The 19,016-nt window shown below is 42.8% G+C and overlaps 1 protein-coding gene across 4 annotated transcripts in view; it reads left to right on the forward strand.

Moving 5' to 3' along the window:
- Kat6b (lysine acetyltransferase 6B) overlaps positions 1-16,291 on the forward strand; it is a 175,222-nt gene extending 158,931 nt beyond the window's left edge. For all 4 annotated transcript variants that reach the window (XM_048339092.1, XM_048339091.1, XM_048339093.1 and 1 more), the window contains exons 14-18: positions 4,718-4,949; positions 5,934-6,093; positions 6,712-7,053; positions 9,866-10,157; positions 12,172-16,291. In XM_048339092.1, coding sequence (XP_048195049.1) covers positions 4,718-4,949; positions 5,934-6,093; positions 6,712-7,053; positions 9,866-10,157; positions 12,172-14,717 — 3,572 coding nt within the window. In that variant the 3' untranslated portion in view covers positions 14,718-16,291. The remainder of the gene's footprint in view (positions 1-4,717; positions 4,950-5,933; positions 6,094-6,711; positions 7,054-9,865; positions 10,158-12,171) is intronic.
- Positions 16,292-19,016: the final 2,725 nt, after the last annotated feature.

Consider the following 19,016-nt stretch of genomic DNA (forward strand, 5'->3'; position numbering starts at 1 on the left):
AAAGCCAGAAGTGGCACTGTGGCTCAAGTGGTGGAGGGCTAGCTTTGAGCAAAAAGAAGCCAGAGACAGTGCTCAGGCCCTGAGATCAAGCCCCAGGATTGCCCCCCCCCCCAAATAAAAAAGATTTCAGCAAGTTACTGGTTATTTAGGGTACTGATGTTCTCTTAAAACAGTGAGGAAGCTGAGGCTCAACTTTCTTCTACTCTAATTCAAAATCACCATGAGATTTAACCAAGGAGATATAGATAGTCCATCAAGATCATCCATCAGTACTTAAGCTGTCAACATGCCATTCATCCTTTTAGTCACAGTGCTGCTTATCCCTAGAAACCAGTAATAAATGAACACAGACCAGCAAATTGCCATCTCCAAGACTGAACTACATGGTCAGAGGCATCAGATTTCTTCTGCTCTAGAACTGCCATAAATCCACCAGTCTGGTGTCTGTTCCCAGGCTTGCAAACCCAGTTCTGCCCACTGACGCAGACCTTTCAGTGGCGTTTGCTGATCTTAACAGGTGTCTGATGAAAGATATGTAATCCTCGAAGATTATCTTCTCCTAAAAACATCTGGTGACCCTGAGCCCACATAATCCAGACAGATGGGAGTCAGGAGTGAGTAGTTGGCCCAAGTTTACACTTCAGTGTTTGAGGAAGTTCATATGGTTTGGTTTTTACACAGTAGAAGATGTAAGTATACAAGGATGAGGGGTGACTACCTTTGAAAGAAGAGAGACCTTATCCCTTTCCTGAGAACATTATTCTGCTTTTGATTCACACTGTAATCTGAAATATCACTCATGAAAAAGGGAGGCATTGTCATTTGTAAGAGTTAGCTTGGAAATTATGCTGAGATTAAATGAATTTGGGGGTTTAAATGTACAAAAACAAATCTTGACCTTTGTCAAGGTCCTCTGTATTATATTGGATCTGTTCACATAAAGGCAACTCTACCCGAGTTTATTCCCTCTCCCTGGAGGACGGAGTTACCATTTCAAAGCAATGATCCAGGATTAGTTAAAATGAGAACTGACTAGTCTGCCTAAACAGAAATGAGATATACTTGCGTCCAACACTATAGCTGAGGAATATTCTTCCTTTCCCTTCAAGCAGATATCTTCATAATCTTTTGAATTAAGTGTGTGTAGCCTCTGCTTCAATACTCAGACCTCACCCTCCCCAGGTTAAGTAGTCCCAGTTAAGGAAATGAACAAGCCAGCATAGTTGACATGGGTGAGGGGTTTATGGACCACTCCATTTTCAATTACGGGGCTCCCACTCACGAGTAAGTGCTGTTCACCAGCACCTCTGGCTCACAGGCAACTTCAAGGGAATAATTTCACCAGCAATTAATTCTGTGGCAGCTACTGGGATTTGTCCTCCACACATCACTTTGTTTCCATTTGAAACAGCCAGGTTTCCCCACGGGGAGTTGAGGTTTTCTGACTGTATTAAGGAGAGGTGTTAGCACCATGGGAATCTATTCACCCGGGGTATATTGTACTTGTTTCAGATGCTTCAGGATAATACACCGGCTTCCAAGATAAGTGCTTTTTATTTCCCTGCATCTTAGATCAATTATTTGGATTCTTTTTGGTAAGTTAAATGTAAGAGCGGTAACCTAAACCACATCTCTATACTTATTCAATAAGTAAAAATGGTCTTACCAAAAAAAAAAAACAGATTCTGTCAGTATACCATATTGTAATTATGCTTTGAAGAACCTAGATAAAGTAGAAATAAACAAAAGGTGATAAGAAGCTGATTTTTTTCTTCTTTTCCTTTTTTTGCCAGTCCTGGCCTTGAACTCAGGGCCTTGGTGCTATCCCTGAGCTTTTCAGCTCAAGGCTAGCACTCTACCACTTGAGCCACAGCTCTACTTCTGACTTTTTTGGGGTGTTTAATTGGAGTCTCATGGACTTTCTTGTCCAGGCTGGCTCAGCTTCTTGAGTAGCTATAATTACAGGCATGAGCCACCAGCCCTGGGAAGCTCCTTATTTCAAATCTTCACAGTAGTGAAGCCGTGTCAGCTGCAGTTCTGGGCAGGTTAGCTGCTTGGTACAGGTGACATCATAGAATCGGATAGACATTACACACACTTTCCTTCTTAACTATTCAGATTACCATTCTAAATGATTTCATTTAACCAGTAAGTAATATGAAATTTATCTGTTGTCATCTTGATCTGAGAAATTTAAACCTCACACTTCCTCTTCCTCCAACAGGTGACTTTGTAGACTTACAAACAGGTCTTAGCGTGTCATTTCTTTCTACTGGCTGTAAATTCCTTTGAGGGCCTTGGGAATCCAAGAGGACAAAGAGACACCAAGGGCAATGCAGGGTACCTTGGGACATTGGCATTGTGTGTTGTGGGTGTTGGAGCTTATCATCCCTGAAAATCTATCTGCAATGTTCTGCAAGAAGTTTGGGGGTCCACTTCACTTGTTTCTCCCCTCCTAATGTGTGTTGGCTGCCTCCAGCCATTGCTTTCACAGTAGGAGAGTGTTGGCTGGGAAGATGCTCTTCGTCCTGGCCCTGGCCCCTTAGACTTCTGGGATGGTTGGTATCAACCACAGGCTGCAACCGGTGTCCGATAGAGTATCTCAGCAGACAGCCACTTACCATGGTAGCTGTCGCAGGTGCTGAAAGGTTTGTGTGTAAATGTTCCCAAGACCCTAAGAGTTGCCTACTAGGCTTGAATAGTCCCACCACCCTTTAGGGTCAGATCCCAATAAGGTGTATCTGTACTACCTTAGAATGCAAAACCATGAACAGCTAGGTAACATGGGGTTTGGGAAATTCCAGATGTTTCCTTAGTCCAGAGTTGGGCCTGTGGGAGGGGAAGACAGAACAAAGAAGAGCCTGTGCTTCTCTGTTCCTGTGCTTCTTGCGATGGGGGAGGGACACACATACACCTTCTGAGCCCTCTGCTTGTATAGAAATCTTTCTGCCAGGCCAAAAGGGGGACTTCCTCTCCCCAACTGTAAGGTTCAGATAAAAACCAGTGATGGCCTGGGGACTTCCACAGTCACTGCAGGGGACTTTAAATTGTGGGATCTCATGGGCAAAGGGGGATAGCTCTTTTTCATGGTTCTATGGTTCTCTCCCCTCAGGAGTACAGAGCCGAGACCTCCAGCTGACTGAGTAAATTTCTCAGCATGTGCCAAGCACTTAGGAGGCGAGTGACGAATGTGCCAATTACCTGTGTTCTGAGGTCTGGGCTCCCTCCGCAGTCTGGCAACAGAGCTTTTCCTGATGTTGACAGAACACAATATGGGCTGGCTTCCGCACTGCGGCCATTGATGTTAGCATTCCTGACACTGCTATTCAAAGTCTGTCTGTAGCCGAGTGATGAGTGGTTTGACTGTAAAATGTTGTGATGCTTGTTTGCATTCAATCAAATACTTTGCACTTAAACATGAGTTCAAGAAACAAATAATTCAGAAGGCGCCAGCAAAACCTCTGTTAAATTTCTGCCTATTCTTTGTAATGGCATTCAGATTAAAGCTATCAAGATTCAGAACGCTGTGATTATAATCCTATAGGGTTCAGGTTGAATCTCTTGTTCTAAATTTCTGCATTATCTACAGTGCTTTTTGGGAGATAGGAACAATGGCTCACTGGTGGAGTTTCCTGCCCCCAAACCCCGTGACAAAAACAAACAAACACAAAACCTTAAAATTCTTGCAGCCATTTTGGAAATGTAGATAAAGAAGAAAAATGCTGAAGATTTGGGTGGTTTATAGAGCAGCACGATTTTGTAATTGCTGCCACCTACTGTATGTGGTTGATGTTTGTTTAAATTCAGGAAGTTCACGAAGGTGAGCCTGTTGAAAAAGATAATTAGAGCAAGGTAGACATCATTAGTTTATACCATTTCTTCTCTACTCCTAAGTGGCTCTTAATTACTGAGACAGCCGCCAGCTTTCATTCATTACCTTCAAGTGGATTTAAAGTTTTTCTCATTTCAGTGTTCTTTGCCAAGGAACCTTTGCAGTAATATTGTAGAATATGTTCAAAAGCTTAACAGGCTCAGGGATTCAGAGTATATACATGAAAGTTTTAGGGTTTTGTTGTTGTTTATTTAATTTGTAGGAGCAACATTCTGGGGTTGGATTATAAATTAATTTCCATGAAAGAGGTGAAAATAGAGCTGGTGAAGCAGATGTGAGTTGCAGCAGTTGACTTGAAAGACATTCTTTTATTAGATCACCCAGCTAGTTAAATGTAACAGGCAATATAGACTCTGAGTCAACTGAGGCCCTTCTCTTTTATTAAGACCCAGCTGTCAAAGGGTCATTAGGTCCTTCCTGTGGAAAACAACTTGCCAGTTAATGTTTAGGGTGGTCCCCCAACAGGATTTCTGAGTAAGTGCCTGACATTGAGCTTTGGAAGGACTTTAAAGCTGGTGGGAGATTAGATGTGGAGCCTTACCAGAAGTAATGTCTTCAGTCTTAGCATTCATTTTTTGTTAGATATGCCACCATGTATGCCTGGAATGTCGCGGCTAGCTGTGTGAATTGACGCAGACCACCATTATAAAAGATTCAGAAGCATTAACTTTCTTAAGATCAAATCACTGTAACTGGGAAGAAGCTACATACCAAGAAAGATGCACTTCAGAACTGTTTTACCTTGCTGCTACTTATTTCTAGTGGCTTCTGGTTCCTGCTCTGGAAAAAATCCCAATGAATGAACTTTTGCTTTTTCTGCCCTAGGCTATTTGCTTTCTAGAAGAGAAGGCCAGGCAGGATCTCCTGAAAAGCCACTCTCTGATCTGGGCCGTCTCTCCTACCTGGCCTATTGGAAGAGCGTTATCTTAGAATACCTCTATCACCATCATGAGAGGCATATTAGCATCAAGTCAATTAGTAGAGCCACAGGCATGTGCCCACATGACATCGCCACCACTCTGCAACACCTCCACATGATTGACAAGAGGGATGGCAGGTGAGTCTCAGGGCCCTAAGTCACACTTGCTTCTAAAAATGTCTCATCAGAAGGGTTTACTGAAGGTTAGGCATGTGTATTGCGGTTAAAGATAGGGTTTCTGGGGCTGGAAATATGGCCTAGTGGCAAGAGTGCTTGCCTCCTACACATGAAGCTCTCGGTTCGATTCCCCAGCACCACATATATGGAAAACGGCCAGAAGGGGTGCTGTGGCTCAGGTGGCAGAGTGCTGGCCTTGAGCGGGAAGAAGCCAGGGACAGTGCTCAGGCCCTGAGTCCAAGGCCCAGGACTGGCCAAAAAAAAAAAAAAAAATAGAGTATACAAGATAGGGTTTCTTGGTGATATTATCAAAACCTTTCAGCATGATATCAGTGGCTCACACCTGTAGTCCTAGCTACTCAGGAGGCTGGGATCTTAGGATTGTGATTCGGAGCCAGCCTGGGTAGGAAAGTGAGACTCTTTATCTCCAATTAACCACCCCCAAAGACAGAAGTAGAGCTGTGGCTCAAGTGGTAGAGCACTAGCCTTGAGTACAAAAGCTCAAGAATCAATGAGGCCAACACCCATGCCCTGAGTTCAAGCCCCAGGACCAGCATTTATGGGGGCGGGAAAAAATGGGACTGGGAACATGGCCTAGTGGTAGAGTTCCATTCCTCAGCACCACATATACAGAAAAAGCTAGAAGTGGAAGAGCATGAGCAAAAAGAAACCAGGGACAGTGTTCGGGCTCTGAGTTCAAGCCCCAGGACTGGACACACACACACACACACACACACACACACACACACACACACACACACACACACACTCCTAAGACGAAAGCATGAAATTTATTTCTTTCTGGTTGTATTTCAGTTTACTTTCCCCTTTCATTAGTATGCTAATTTTTCCTGACCCAGGTAACACCACTCCCAGTGTCAGTATATAAAGGTGAAAAAAAATTTCAGCTTTTGATTGCACTTTGTCTGTCATACCACATTACAGGTTTGTCATCATTCGAAGAGAAAAGTTGATATTGGACCACATGGAAAAGCTGAAAACCTGTTCCCGAGCCAATGAGCTTGATCCAGATAGTTTGAGGTGGACCCCAATTTTAATTTCTAATGCTGCAGTTTCTGAAGAAGAGCGGGAAGCTGAAAAGGAGGTAATGATTGCTTAGCTTCATCATCCTAAGTTGTGTGACTTAAATCTTACAGCTCTCTTAAGCTAAGAAAGCCATTAGCATCATTGTCAAAGGCTTGGTTATGTAGAGAGCTTGTGAAATGATATGGCACTAATTTATCCTAACTGAGGTTGCATGGTAAGACATGATAATTTTATTGAATTGAGTATGAAAAATGAAACATTTATCATTGATCACAAAGCAGCATTCTTCACTACTGACAGTATGTAATCAGATCAGATTTGGTGCTGAGCTCCAAGGCTGCAATGTCAATCGATTCTTTGTGTTTATGAACTTGCTTAAAGTGCTCCGTGCCAGTGAGCATGTAATGTAGTGATAAAGGACTCAAATCAATTCGCTGCATCATTAATACTGCTAAATATCCCATGAAACCCAATCTTCTTTGATTTGTTATCCTAACTGATGCAAAGGGGTCCTGAGTTGATGCAGCTGGAATTTGCTGTGCTGTGTGTCCTAATCAGAGAAGAACCCACTTAGAGACCCTTTGCCATTGATCCTTAGAGGCCTAACGGCACAACTGTCTTCTCACCAGCCACCATTTTCACTCCTTCTTCTTCTCCAACCCCCCCCCCCCCCAAGGCTGAGCGACTAATGGAACAAGCTAGCTGCTGGGAAAAGGAAGAACTCGTGTCATCTAGAGCCAACAGTAGGCAATCACCTGCAAAAGTACAATCAAAAAATAAATACTTGCATTCCCCGGAAAACCGGCCAATAGCAGGGGATCGAGGGCAGCTGATAGAGTTATCTAAAGAGAGCAGTGAGGAAGAGGAAGAAGAGGAGGAAGAAGAGGAGGAGGAAGAGGAGGAGGAGGAGGAGGAAGAAGAAGAAGAAGAAGAAGAGGAGGAAGAAGAGGAAGAAGAAAACATTCCAAGCTCTCCTCCTCGATTGACTAAACCACAGTCAGTTGCCATAAAGAGAAAGGTTCGTGTCTATTAGATTCTCCATCACTTTCAGTCAAATCTTATTTTGTAGGGTCAGTATTCCATCTCTTCCATCTGTTTCTTTCTTTGTCCTTTAGATGAATTTATATGTACAAAATCCACTGAACAGATACCATAATCATTTATTTTATGACCATGATAGTGTTTACTGGTACTAACAGCAGGAAACCAAGGACAAGCCAGCTTCCTAGTTTGGTAGTCACTGCCACCTGCTGGTCTGAGGAAGAAGAGTAAATGCAGTTACAGGAACTGAAAGGGATGCCCCAGAGAGCACAAACTACCCTTCCTTGAAGGGTACCCTTGAGACTGGAGCCAGGAACCAAGGTCACATAACTCCTTATAATTAGGAGCCCGAGCCAGATGAACACCCAAAATTCCAAGCCTAGTTCTCCTGCTATTGTTTCTTTTTCTTGTTCATGACATACTTGTTAAGGGGGATATTTTAGACTCTGATAATTTGCAATTGTGGCCAACTACATATTACTGACCTGCCTCGTATCTTCCTCATCTGGTAGTTTTTCTATGTCATACCATCTCACCTCCAGTGGTACAGAAAGGGAACAATCCATTTTATCTTTAGGGAATTGCTCTCCCAGATCTGATATCTTTGTCTCCAGTATCTATCAATGACAGGTTTTGTTTGTGTAGCCAAGACAAATAAAGATACCATGCTCCTTGTGTGGTATCTGTCAAGAAACTTGCCATTCTAATTCCCAAACCAATGTTCTTTCAGCCAAGATTGGCAGTTAGTAGGAGGGGAGCTGTGCGAAGGTGGCAGAAAGGGGTATCCCATGAAGTAGATTTTAAACTTCTCAACATTTTAATTCCTTGTGAGAAAAATAGATTCATTTATTAGAATACAATAAGAAAACCTAAGTCTACAGATTTCAAAAGGCAGAGTCTAGGCACAACATAGCCTACTACCATATAAATGAACTCAATCTAAAGAAAACCAGTTCTGCCAAGTGCCAGTGGTTCACGTTTATAATCCTTAACTACTTAGGAGGCTGAGATCTGAGGATCATGGTTCAAAGCCAGCCCAGAAAGGAAAATCCATGAGACTTTTATCTCCTGTAAACTACCAGAAAGCCAGAAATGGAGCCTGTGGCTCAGGTGGTAGAGCACTAACCTTGAGCAAAAGGCACTCAGGCCCTAAGTTCAAGCCCCAGGTAACTAATTCCTCATATTGGCTACCCTCATGTTTGGGAAAGTACTATAATCTTAGGAAGGGCAAGTAAACTGGGAGTTTTAGTATGATAAATGTTGAATTAAAGATGTAGTTACATTACAGAAAATGGTTAACAAGCCTACATGTGTTCTTCAAGAATAATTCAGAGCATTGAAAATATATGATTCAGTAATGCTTGCACACAGTTTGCCTGGAAGTTGGCTACTTCCACCCCTGCCCCCACACTCCACCCCCATGTTGGGGGACGGAATCCAGGGCCTTATGCAGGATAGGCAAGCACTCTACTACTACGCCACATCCCCACTCCTGGAGGGTGGCTTATCCAAATATATTAAACCTCTATTTGGAGAATATTTTCAACAATCTTAAGTCTCATTACTGGCAGATTATATTTTAACAGTAAACCTACTTCTCTGCTATTCCTATATTGGAATTTTGTTTTTTTGTGTGTGTGGTTTTTTGTTTTTTTTTTTTGCCAGTCCTGGGCCTTGGACTCAGGGCCTGAGCACTGTCCCTGGCTTCTTTTTGCTCAAGGCTAGTAGCACTCTGCCACTTGAGCCACAGCGCCACTTCTGGCCATTTTGTGTATATGTGGTGCTGGGGAATTGAACCCAGGGCTTCATGTATACGTGACAAGCACTCTTTGCCACTAGGCCATATCCCCAGCCCCTATATTGGAATTTTGTATCATTAGACAATTCCTTACTTGGGGTATTTTAGCATTGCAATTATGGAAAATTGTGCCAACCTTCAGTACAAACAGGAAGAAATGTTCCTATATCTTACTTGTAACTTTTTGCCATTCATTTCAGACTGTTTTGTAGAATCATCACATATTTTGCTTACATTGTAGCAGTCACCAATACATAACTTTTGACTTTTGAGGCAGTAGAGTCATACTTTATTGAATAAACACCTTTTGGAGGCTGGGAATGTAGCCTAGTAGTAGAGTGTTTGCCTAGCATGCAAACCCTGGGTTCAATTCCTCAGCACTACATATGCAAAAAGCTGGAAGTGGCCCTGTGGCTCAAGTGGTAGAGTGCCAGCCTTGAGCAAAAAGAAACACCCTTTTTTTCTTCCCTTTCTTAGTTCCTAGTGTCCTATGAAATAGAACAGGTAGACCAGTCTTGTGTACATTGTATTTTCTATAATGCTTGCATATAGTGGGTATCCCTGGAACAATTATCAAGGAGTAAATGAGTGACCTGATGGCTAGATAAATGTTGCAACCCTTATAGGAACACTGAGGTCCATAATAACCATAGAATGTGTATCATACCGATACTGAAGCCAGCAAGTGCCATTTAGAAAACACATTCTAGAAAAGCAAAGCTTACCATTTAAGATATACAGTCAGGTTGCTAGGATGTTCTCTCTCGAAGCATCTGCTTGAGTAAACAACTGTTTTATTTGGAAAACACTTGCCTGTGTAGTTGGAGCCCAAGAGGGATGTTAAACATCAAATGGAAGGTTAAGTACAAAGGCATTACAGAAGTCTTTACATGTAAGATTCTCAGGCACACGTTCAGAACATGTTTGCAGTATAGCAACTCAGCCATTTAATTTCTCATGAGCACTACATATTGTTTGGAATTAATTTCAGAGGCCTTTTGTACTAAAGAAGAAAAGGGGTCGTAAACGCAGAAGGATCAACAGCAGTGTAACAACTGAGACCATTTCTGAAACAACAGAAGTACTGAATGAGCCCTTTGACAACTCAGATGAGGAGAGGCCAATGCCACAGCTGGAGCCTACCTGTGAGATTGACATAGAGGAAGATGGCAGGAGGCCAGTATTGAGAAAAGCATTCCAACATCAGTCTGGGAAGAAAAGACAAACAGAGGAAGAGGAAAGAAAAGACAATCATTGCTTTAAGAATGCTGACTCTTACAGAAGTAAGTAGAGGGTTATTGCTACATAAAGTATTTGGTGAGGGAATGATATTGTACCCTGGGTATATATAACAAAATCAAGCCTAGTCTTTTCATTTCTCTACATGAACACACATAAAATAGCACCAACATACTGCAGAGATTTCATGTGTGTGGTAGTGGAACTTATTTCTGCTTCTAAGTTATCTTCTCAGCTGCCTGAAGACAAATTATGACTGCCTTCTTTTCCACTTTTCACTGTTCACCTTTTAGAAATTTTTTGTGGCCATATTATACGTGATTCCTTACAGAGTTTTCACCTTTCTTAAAAAATAATGATCAGGGGCTGGGGATATAGCCTAGTGGCAAGAGTGCCTGCCTCGGATACACGAGGCCCTAGGTTCGATTCCCCAGTACCACATATACAGAAAACGGCCAGAAGCGGCGCTGTGGCTCAAGTGGCAGAGTGCTAGCCTTGAGCGGGAAGAAGCCAGGGACAGTGCTCAGGCCCTGAGTCCAAGGCCCAGGACTGGCCAAAAAAATAAAAAATAAAAAAAAATAATGATCAGAGCCAGAAGTGGCTCAGGCCTATCATCTTACCCATACAGGTGGACTGCAGTCCAGACCCACAAGGACAGGACGTTCACTAAATTCTATCTCAAAAATAACCAAATAAAAAATAAACGTATAAATTTTGTATGACAAAAAAACCAGAGCACAAAGGGTTGGAAATGGCCGGAGCAGGAGAGTTCTTCCCTAGCAAGGGCAAGGCCCCAGTTCAGACCAACTCCAGTACCACCAAAAACAACATCGTCAGAAACTCATCTTCTGAGTTGTGCTATTCCTACAAAAGCTGGCTAGGACTAGTACTATTAGAATAAGAATATAGATTCTAGGGCCATTGAGATGGCTGTTACCTGCTGTTGTGAGTAGAGAGGGGACAGTTTGAACATCTGAGATGACTGTTAACTCAGGCCAGGTACTTGGCACCTCTGAAGGAGCATTAGACATCACATAAGCATTCTTTTCAGCTAGTCTGACCACTTGCAGGATTATATGTCATCCTTTTATTATTTAAATGAACTAGTGCTTATCTTGCTAGACAGATTAGACTAGAAATCACATTTCGGCAAAAAAAGGTATCTTTTCCATGATTGTTTTATTTTTATTCTCCAAAATAGTGTTTCCAATAAATGTGCTGTATTTTCCTTTATGTTGACCACAGTTTCCAGTAGATTAACGTGGTCTTCCGTCTTCTGAAGTTAACACTTTGGTGTATTATGTGTATATATTTATTCCTATGTTTGTTTGCTAATGTTTACATAAACATTTATATTTACTTGTACATAGTGGTACATAAAAATAAGGTTAATGGACCTGAAATGAAGATTGCAATGAAGTTATTTCTAATTGTCTTTATAGTTCAGACCTTACATTTGAACAACAAACAGATCTACAATACAATGTGGACAGACTTAGTGATAAAAAAAAGAACATCTGTATATTAAGTATTCATTCATTTTATATTGTACAGTGTGTCATGCAAAAGTGACAGTCCTAAGAATTAGGATAATTACAGATGCACTGGTGTTTGTGTATCTAGTTAGTTATACATTTGTTTCAGAGGTATGCAGTTTACTTTTATGCCAGGGAAACCTCCAAATCAAAGTAAAAAGTGTCATATGAGATTATTTAAAACAACAAATGCCCACAGACAGAAGGTCACTCGCTGCCTCAGGGTGATGTAGGAGTTGGCTTTCTTGTCATTTTCCTGATGCAATGATGATTTAGATGTTCACATCAGTTTTTTTTTTAATATATTGTGTAATTCTATGCTTCTGTATCAGAGAATGTTAAATTCAAATACTGTCCCAGGCATAGGTTACATAGCATGGTTTATATTTCAGTATTATTTGAGATTAGTCTACATAGAAAACAGTGTTGGCTAATTAATTTAGAGGAAAAAATTCAAGATGTCCATGGTTATACTTTCTAAAATTTTACTTTTTTTCCTTCCCCTTTCTATCTCTTCACTAAGACAATATGGATGATAATGCAAATAACTTGAAAGAAGGCAGCAAAGACAATCCTGAACCTCTAAAGTGCAAACAAGTATGGCCAAAAGGAACAAAGCGTGGTCTCTCTAAGTGGAGACAAAACAAAGAGAGGAAGACTGGATTTAAACTGAACTTATACACCCCGCCAGAAACTCCCATGGAGCCCGATGACCCAGGAACGGTGGAGGAACAGAAGGAGATTTCAGTAGACAAAACCAGTTCTTCTACTGTAGGGACTAAGCAGGAGGTGAAGGAGACTGTGGAACCCCTGCTGCCTCGGGATGCAAGCCGAAGGGAGGAAACAAGTGCTCCGCAAAGTCCCCATAAATCACCAGGTGAAAAAGAGGATGAGGACCTTCTCAAACCTGAGGAGGAGGAGGAACAGGAAGAAGAGGAGGAGGAGGAGGAGGAGGAAGAAGAGGAGGAAGGAGAAGGAACTGTAGAAAAAGGCCAGGATGGTGCTAAAAGTGGAGAAAAAGAGGAACCAGAGATTTCCACAGACAAAGAAGACCCTGTGCACTTGGATGATCATGAAGAGGAGGAAGAGGAGGACGAAGAGCCATCTCACAATGAAGATCACGATGCAGATGATGAAGACGATAGTCACATGGAATCTGCAGGAGTGGACAAGGAAGAACTCCCAAGAGAAGCCTTCAAAGAAGTGCTGGAAAACCAAGAGGCTTTTTTAGACCTTAGTGTTCAGCCTAGTCATTCGAGCCCAGAGGTCTTGATGGACTGTGGCGTTGACCTTGCAGCTTCATGTAACAGTGAGCCAAAGGAGCTTGCCCCAAACACAGAAACTGCAGCCGAGTCTGACGAGGAGCCTCCGGAGGAACCGGCTCAGAAGCAGGACCAAAAGAACAATGACAATGCAGAATCTGAGTTCAAGGAGGGAAACTTAGCCACCACAGAAATCGACTCAGAGACCGTCCAGGCAGTTCAGTCTCTGACCCAGGAGAACACAGAACAGGATGACACCTTTCAGGATTGTGCTGAGACTCAAGAGGCCTGTAGAAGCCTACAGAACTACACTCATGCAGACCAAAGTCCACAAATTGCCAACCAGCTGGACGATTGCCAACAGTCAGACCATAGCAGCCCAGTTTCATCTGTCCATTCCCATCCTGGCCAGTCAGTCCGTTCTGTCAACAGCCCCAGTGTCCCTGCCCTAGAGAGCAGCTATGCCCAAATCAGCCCAGACCAGAGTGCCATCTCAGTGCCATCTTTGCAGAACATGGAAACCAGTCCAATGATGGATGTCCCGTCCGTCTCAGATCACTCGCAGCAAGTCGTAGACAGTGGATTTAGTGACCTGGGCAGTATTGAGAGTACAACAGAGAACTATGAAAACCCAAGCAGCTATGATTCTACTATGGGTGGCAGCATTTGTGGAAATGGCTCTTCACAGAACAGCTGCTCCTATAGCAACCTCACCTCTAGCAATCTGACACAGAGCAGCTGTGCCGTCACCCAACAGATGTCCAATATGAGCGGGAGCTGCAGCATGCTGCAGCAAACAAGCATCAGCTCTCCCCCAACCTGCAGCGTCAAGTCTCCCCAAGGCTGTGTGGTGGAGAGGCCTCCCAGCAGCAGCCAGCAGCTGGCTCAGTGTAGCATGGCTGCGAACTTCACCCCACCCATGCAGCTGGCTGACATCCCTGAGGCGGGCAATGCCAACATTGGCTTATATGAGCGAATGGGTCAAAGTGATTTTGGGGCCGGGCACTACCCACAGCCATCCGCCACCTTCAGCCTTGCCAAACTGCAGCAGTTAACTAATACTCTTATTGATCATTCATTGCCTTACAGCCATTCCGCTGCTGTGACTTCCTATGCAAACAGTGCCTCTTTGTCCACACCATTAAGTAACACAGGGCTTGTTCAGCTTTCTCAGTCTCCACACTCTGTCCCAGGGGGACCTCAAGCACAAGCTACCATGACCCCACCCCCTAACCTGACTCCTCCTCCAATGAATCTGCCGCCGCCTCTTTTGCAGCGGAACATGGCTGCATCAAATCTTGGCATCTCCCACAGCCAAAGACTGCAAACCCAGATTGCCAGCAAGGGCCACGTCTCCATGAGAACCAAGTCGGCATCTCTGTCACCAGCCGCTGCCACCCATCAGTCACAGATATATGGGCGTTCCCAGACGGTAGCCATGCAGGGTCCTGCACGGACTCTAACGATGCAAAGAGGCATGAACATGAGTATGAACCTGATGCCAGCCCCAGCCTACAACGTCAATTCTGTGAACGTGAACATGAATACCCTCAATGCCATGAATGGGTACAGCATGTCCCAGCCCATGATGAACAGTGGCTACCACAGCAACCACGGCTACATGAACCAAACACCCCAATACCCTATGCAGATGCAGATGGGCATGATGGGAACCCAGCCATATGCCCAGCAGCCAATGCAGACCCCACCCCACAGTAATATGATGTACACAGCCCCCGGCCATCACGGCTATATGAACACGGGCATGTCCAAGCAATCTCTCAATGGGTCCTACATGAGAAGGTAGACAACTTAGGCAGTCCGCCAAACCCACTGGGCATCACTATTGGATTGATCTGCACAAATACCTTTGAAGAGTACGATTTCAAAACCAGCAATTGGTGTGAATGCAAAAACATTTGTTGGCACCATTTATTTAAAAAAAAAAAGCTGTATGCAGCAGAAAGCCTTATACAAGTTGTTTTTCTTTTTTTTTTCCTCTTTTTCTTTTTTGGTACCTTGGTTTCTGTTACTTTTATATAAAATTCTCTGCAAAAGAAGGCCTCTCCTTGGACTACAAGTTGGGGCAGCCACTTTCTTGTGCCTGCCTCTATTAAACAATGTGGATATCAAGCCCCCAAATTATCTGTTTTAATAATGAGCCTAGAGCTTTTTTTTCTCTCCCTGTCCACTCCATGTAAATGCCTTTAGCATTTCAGTTATTGTATATTTTGTTTAAGGAGACACTTCAGCATGCCGCTAATGTCTTTGTTAGTGACAGTGCATTTTGTAGTACTGTACAAGTGTTGTGCTAACAGTAAGCCATTTCTTAAGTTTTTTGCCTTGATTAGGGTACCCTAATTTGAGGGTTTTAAAAAAAAACTATATTTTTGTTAATTATAAAACTGTAAAGAGCTATAAAAGCTGTTCCCATTTGGTTAGTCAAAAGGGTTTATTGCTAAATATTTGGTGTAACGTTGAGACCCTTTTCCATTTTGGTGACAGATTTCTTTGGGGAAAAAGGCAGCTTTCTGTTTTATAAATGCAGACTTCTGTTTATTGAATGAAGCATATCTCAGTGTTTATCTGTCAGGTTTTGAAACATTTCATATATGTCCAAATACTTGGCAGGATTTAAAAAAATAGTGAATTTGGTGTAAAGTTGCTATTTTATGGAAATGCCTCTAACTTTACATTTTCATTCCATCTGTAGATTTTTCTATCTTTATAAAATATTGGAGTTATTTTTTAAGGAAAAATAGAGAAGTAGCTTGTGAATAGCTCAACTAAGCTTACAAATCGCATGTACAAAAGCAAAAAAAAGTTATTTGTGTCTGTTTATATTGCTTCCTTTTTGTAGCCTTTGTACCTGTACAGGGTGACAGTAAGGGCCAAGCAGGAGAGGCGTAATCCTTGTATAAAATAGGAGCCAGCGACACTCTTGTATTTATCTGTTCTCTTTTTAGTCAGTTACTTCAAAAAAAAAAAACCAACAAAAACAAAAAAAAAGCTGTACATTTTAACATAAAATAAATTATGATGAGCCATTTTTAGCCTCTGTGTCCTGTCATATTATGATTGATAGAGAATGACCAATTGAACTGTATCATGTGTGTCACATCTCAGAACACATACACACTTGGGGAAAATAAATTATTTAGTGTAAATTGGACTTACAAGGTTTTCTGATTTGTTTCTGACTTTGGGGGAGGGGTTGGCAATAATTAAGAGTAATATCTAATAAACCATCACATACCAAATACCTATTTAATAAATTAATTTATAATGGATTTTAATGCTTTTCATGAAAGTTTATTTTATGCTAGTGCATACCTTCTGTATGCCAATCATTGTCTTTAAAATAAAGTGAATTTGTTTTTTTTTCTTTTTGACTTCTATCTTCATTTGCAAAGAGATCCCACACAGATAGCCACTTGCCTCATTAGTAGTTTATACCTGGTACCATGGTAGGAAACTTGGTTTTTATAAAGAGTAATATGAAAAAACACCCAGTTTGGGATTCTGTGTTTGAAAATGTATTCCCTTTCAGAATGTATGATCCAGGTGCTGGTGGTTCACACCAATAATTCTAGCTACTTGGGAGGCTAAGATCTGGGGTCACCATTAAAAACATCCAAGGCAGGAAAGTCTGTGAGAATCTTACTCCTAACCAACCATCAAAAAGTCACAAGTGGGGTGTTGGGGGCATGGATCAGGTAATAGGTTGCCTGCCAATGAGTAGAAAGCATCAGAACTCCAGTCCTGGTCTCAGACCCAAAAAAAGCCAGAAATAGAGCTGTGTTTCAAGAGGTAGAGTGCCAGTCTTAGAGCACAAAAGCTCAGGGACAGCACTTGTCATGACCTGAGTGCTGTCAGGACACAACACCGGACTGCTATATTTTTTTTAAGTGTGGGGATGGGGATGTGGCTTAGTGGTAGAGTTTGCCTCGCATGCATGAAGCCCTAGCTTCAATTCCTCAGCACCACATAAGCAGAAAAAGCCGGAAGTGGTGCTGTGGCTCAAATGGTAGAGTGTTAGCCTTGAGCAAAAAGAAGCCAGGGACAGTGCTCAGGCCCTGAGTCCAGGCCACAGGACTTGGGGGGGGGGGGGAGTGTGAATGATTGTATTTTTTAGGGCCTTTAATCTTTAGAATTTCTATTTTTTTTAAGTGAGTGTTCAGACATTTTGTAGGGTTCAAAGAACGTCTTAACTGAGTTAAGATTTTTTATTCAAGCAGCAAGTTCAGAAATGAGTCCTTGGCACCCCTCAAATTGTCTAAACATGGATACTGTTTATGTGACACAAAATAATTATACACAGCAAAGGCAAAGACCTGAAAGGGCTCAAAATAAGGCCCATGGGAAGGGAAGATACATAGCGAAGTCTAGCCTTGTGTTCTCACCCACCATTCTTTTTTTCCACAGCTACAAGTGCAGTGGGGTTAGTACTCAAGTTTTACCTTGGAGCTTCTTGCTCCTTCACCTGCAAGTCAGTAATTTACCTGTAGAGGCTCTGCAAGGGCCAAGCCATGGGCAAAGACAGAGCAGAATTCCATGCTGGTGGGAAAGGAGATCCACAGTTCATCAAGTAGCAAGTGAAGGTACACTGCTGGTAGGAGTCAGGAGAGGCCAAGGATCTGCCAGCCTCTCAGCCACACATCACACATCTGAGAGACCAGGGAACTGCGTGCGCACGCAGTCCCCACCGCATGTATTTAATCTCTATGTTAGCATTTGGGGACTGAGATTTCCCTCCCTCCCCTTTGGCAAAGGCCTACTAGTTACACCCTGTTTGTCTTGAGGGTGCTTAGGGACAAGTCCCAGTCACTGCCTCATACCTGCCAGACCAGAATCAGCAGTACTGGGGGGAAATGGGCCTTAAAGCTCTAATGGAATCTGCCTAAGTGTGCAGGCAGCAGCCCCCTTCATCAGCAAGCAGTTTTAGAAATCATGGCAACATTGTCACAAAGTGTTTTGAGAACCAGTCTTCCCAGGTGATGGGAAATGAGACAGTTGCCTGCAAGTTACAGATCAGGATATGGAGGCAAAAGCTGACTTCAATGCTGACCCAGGTTGTCTCCAAAACAGAGCTTTTCCTTAAAACATTGTACTCAGTGAAAAGACCATAACTTGTCACATCTATGACTTCAGGGCTTAGGTAATGGACATATATGATGCTGTGAAAACTGTTAAGTGCAGCCTGTGCTGGTGGTTCATGCTTTGTAAAATCCTGGCTATTTAGGAGGTGGAGACCTGGAGGGTTGATATTCCAAGCCAGCCGGCAGCAGTACATTCTGAGATGCTTCCAATTAACCTGTAAAAAGCCAAGCTGGAGGCATGGCTCGTGTGTTGAGTGCCAGCCATGAGCTAGTCGACCAATAATCACTTCTAATTGATACCTGCTTTGTTGCAAGCAAGCCTAGGGCGGCAGTCTTAAGATACCCACACTTCAGGCACCATTTATTCTATTAGGGAGCAGTGTTTTCAACTTGTTTTTAGCTAAGCTTCCATAATTCTCCTCTTCCTGGATTTTCTTCCACCCTGGCCTGGCTCTACATACTCATATTGGGCAGCCCTCGGACCTAGACACATCACCTCTCCTCAAGAACCAGTGTACTTCCACCTCTCTACAAGTAACACCTAAATTTTTATCCTCAATAGTGAGCATTCCTCTAAGATCTAGATTTCTTGTCAAATGACCTGGGACACCTGTTTATGGCTCGTGGGCATGTTGTACTGAACTGGTGGTTTCCAGTTCTATCTCCTTCCTGCCCTGGTCAACACAATGTCATTGCAGTGTTGAGGCATCACTGAACCCAAATCCATTGTCCTTGATTTCCCCCTCCCCTCTTAGCAGATCCTCTCTAATTTCCCACTTCTGTAATTCTAAAATAACTTAAATATTAATCCCCTGGTTCTGTCTGTCTGGGCCACCTTCCCCTTTCCTATGAATAGCCATTAAATAGCCTTGGCTCCTTCCCCCTCAGCTCCCTAATACTCTTTCTCCATACTTTCCAAAGTAAATTTGATTTCTAGAGTGAAGTTGGAACAGCTCACATAGTTCCCCTTGGGTCTCTCTACCCATCTCCTCCTACTCCCCTCACCT

The sequence above is a fragment of the Perognathus longimembris genome, chromosome 2, assembly GCF_023159225.1.
Source record: "Perognathus longimembris pacificus isolate PPM17 chromosome 2, ASM2315922v1, whole genome shotgun sequence".
NCBI classification, from domain to species: Eukaryota; Metazoa; Chordata; class Mammalia; order Rodentia; family Heteromyidae; genus Perognathus; species Perognathus longimembris.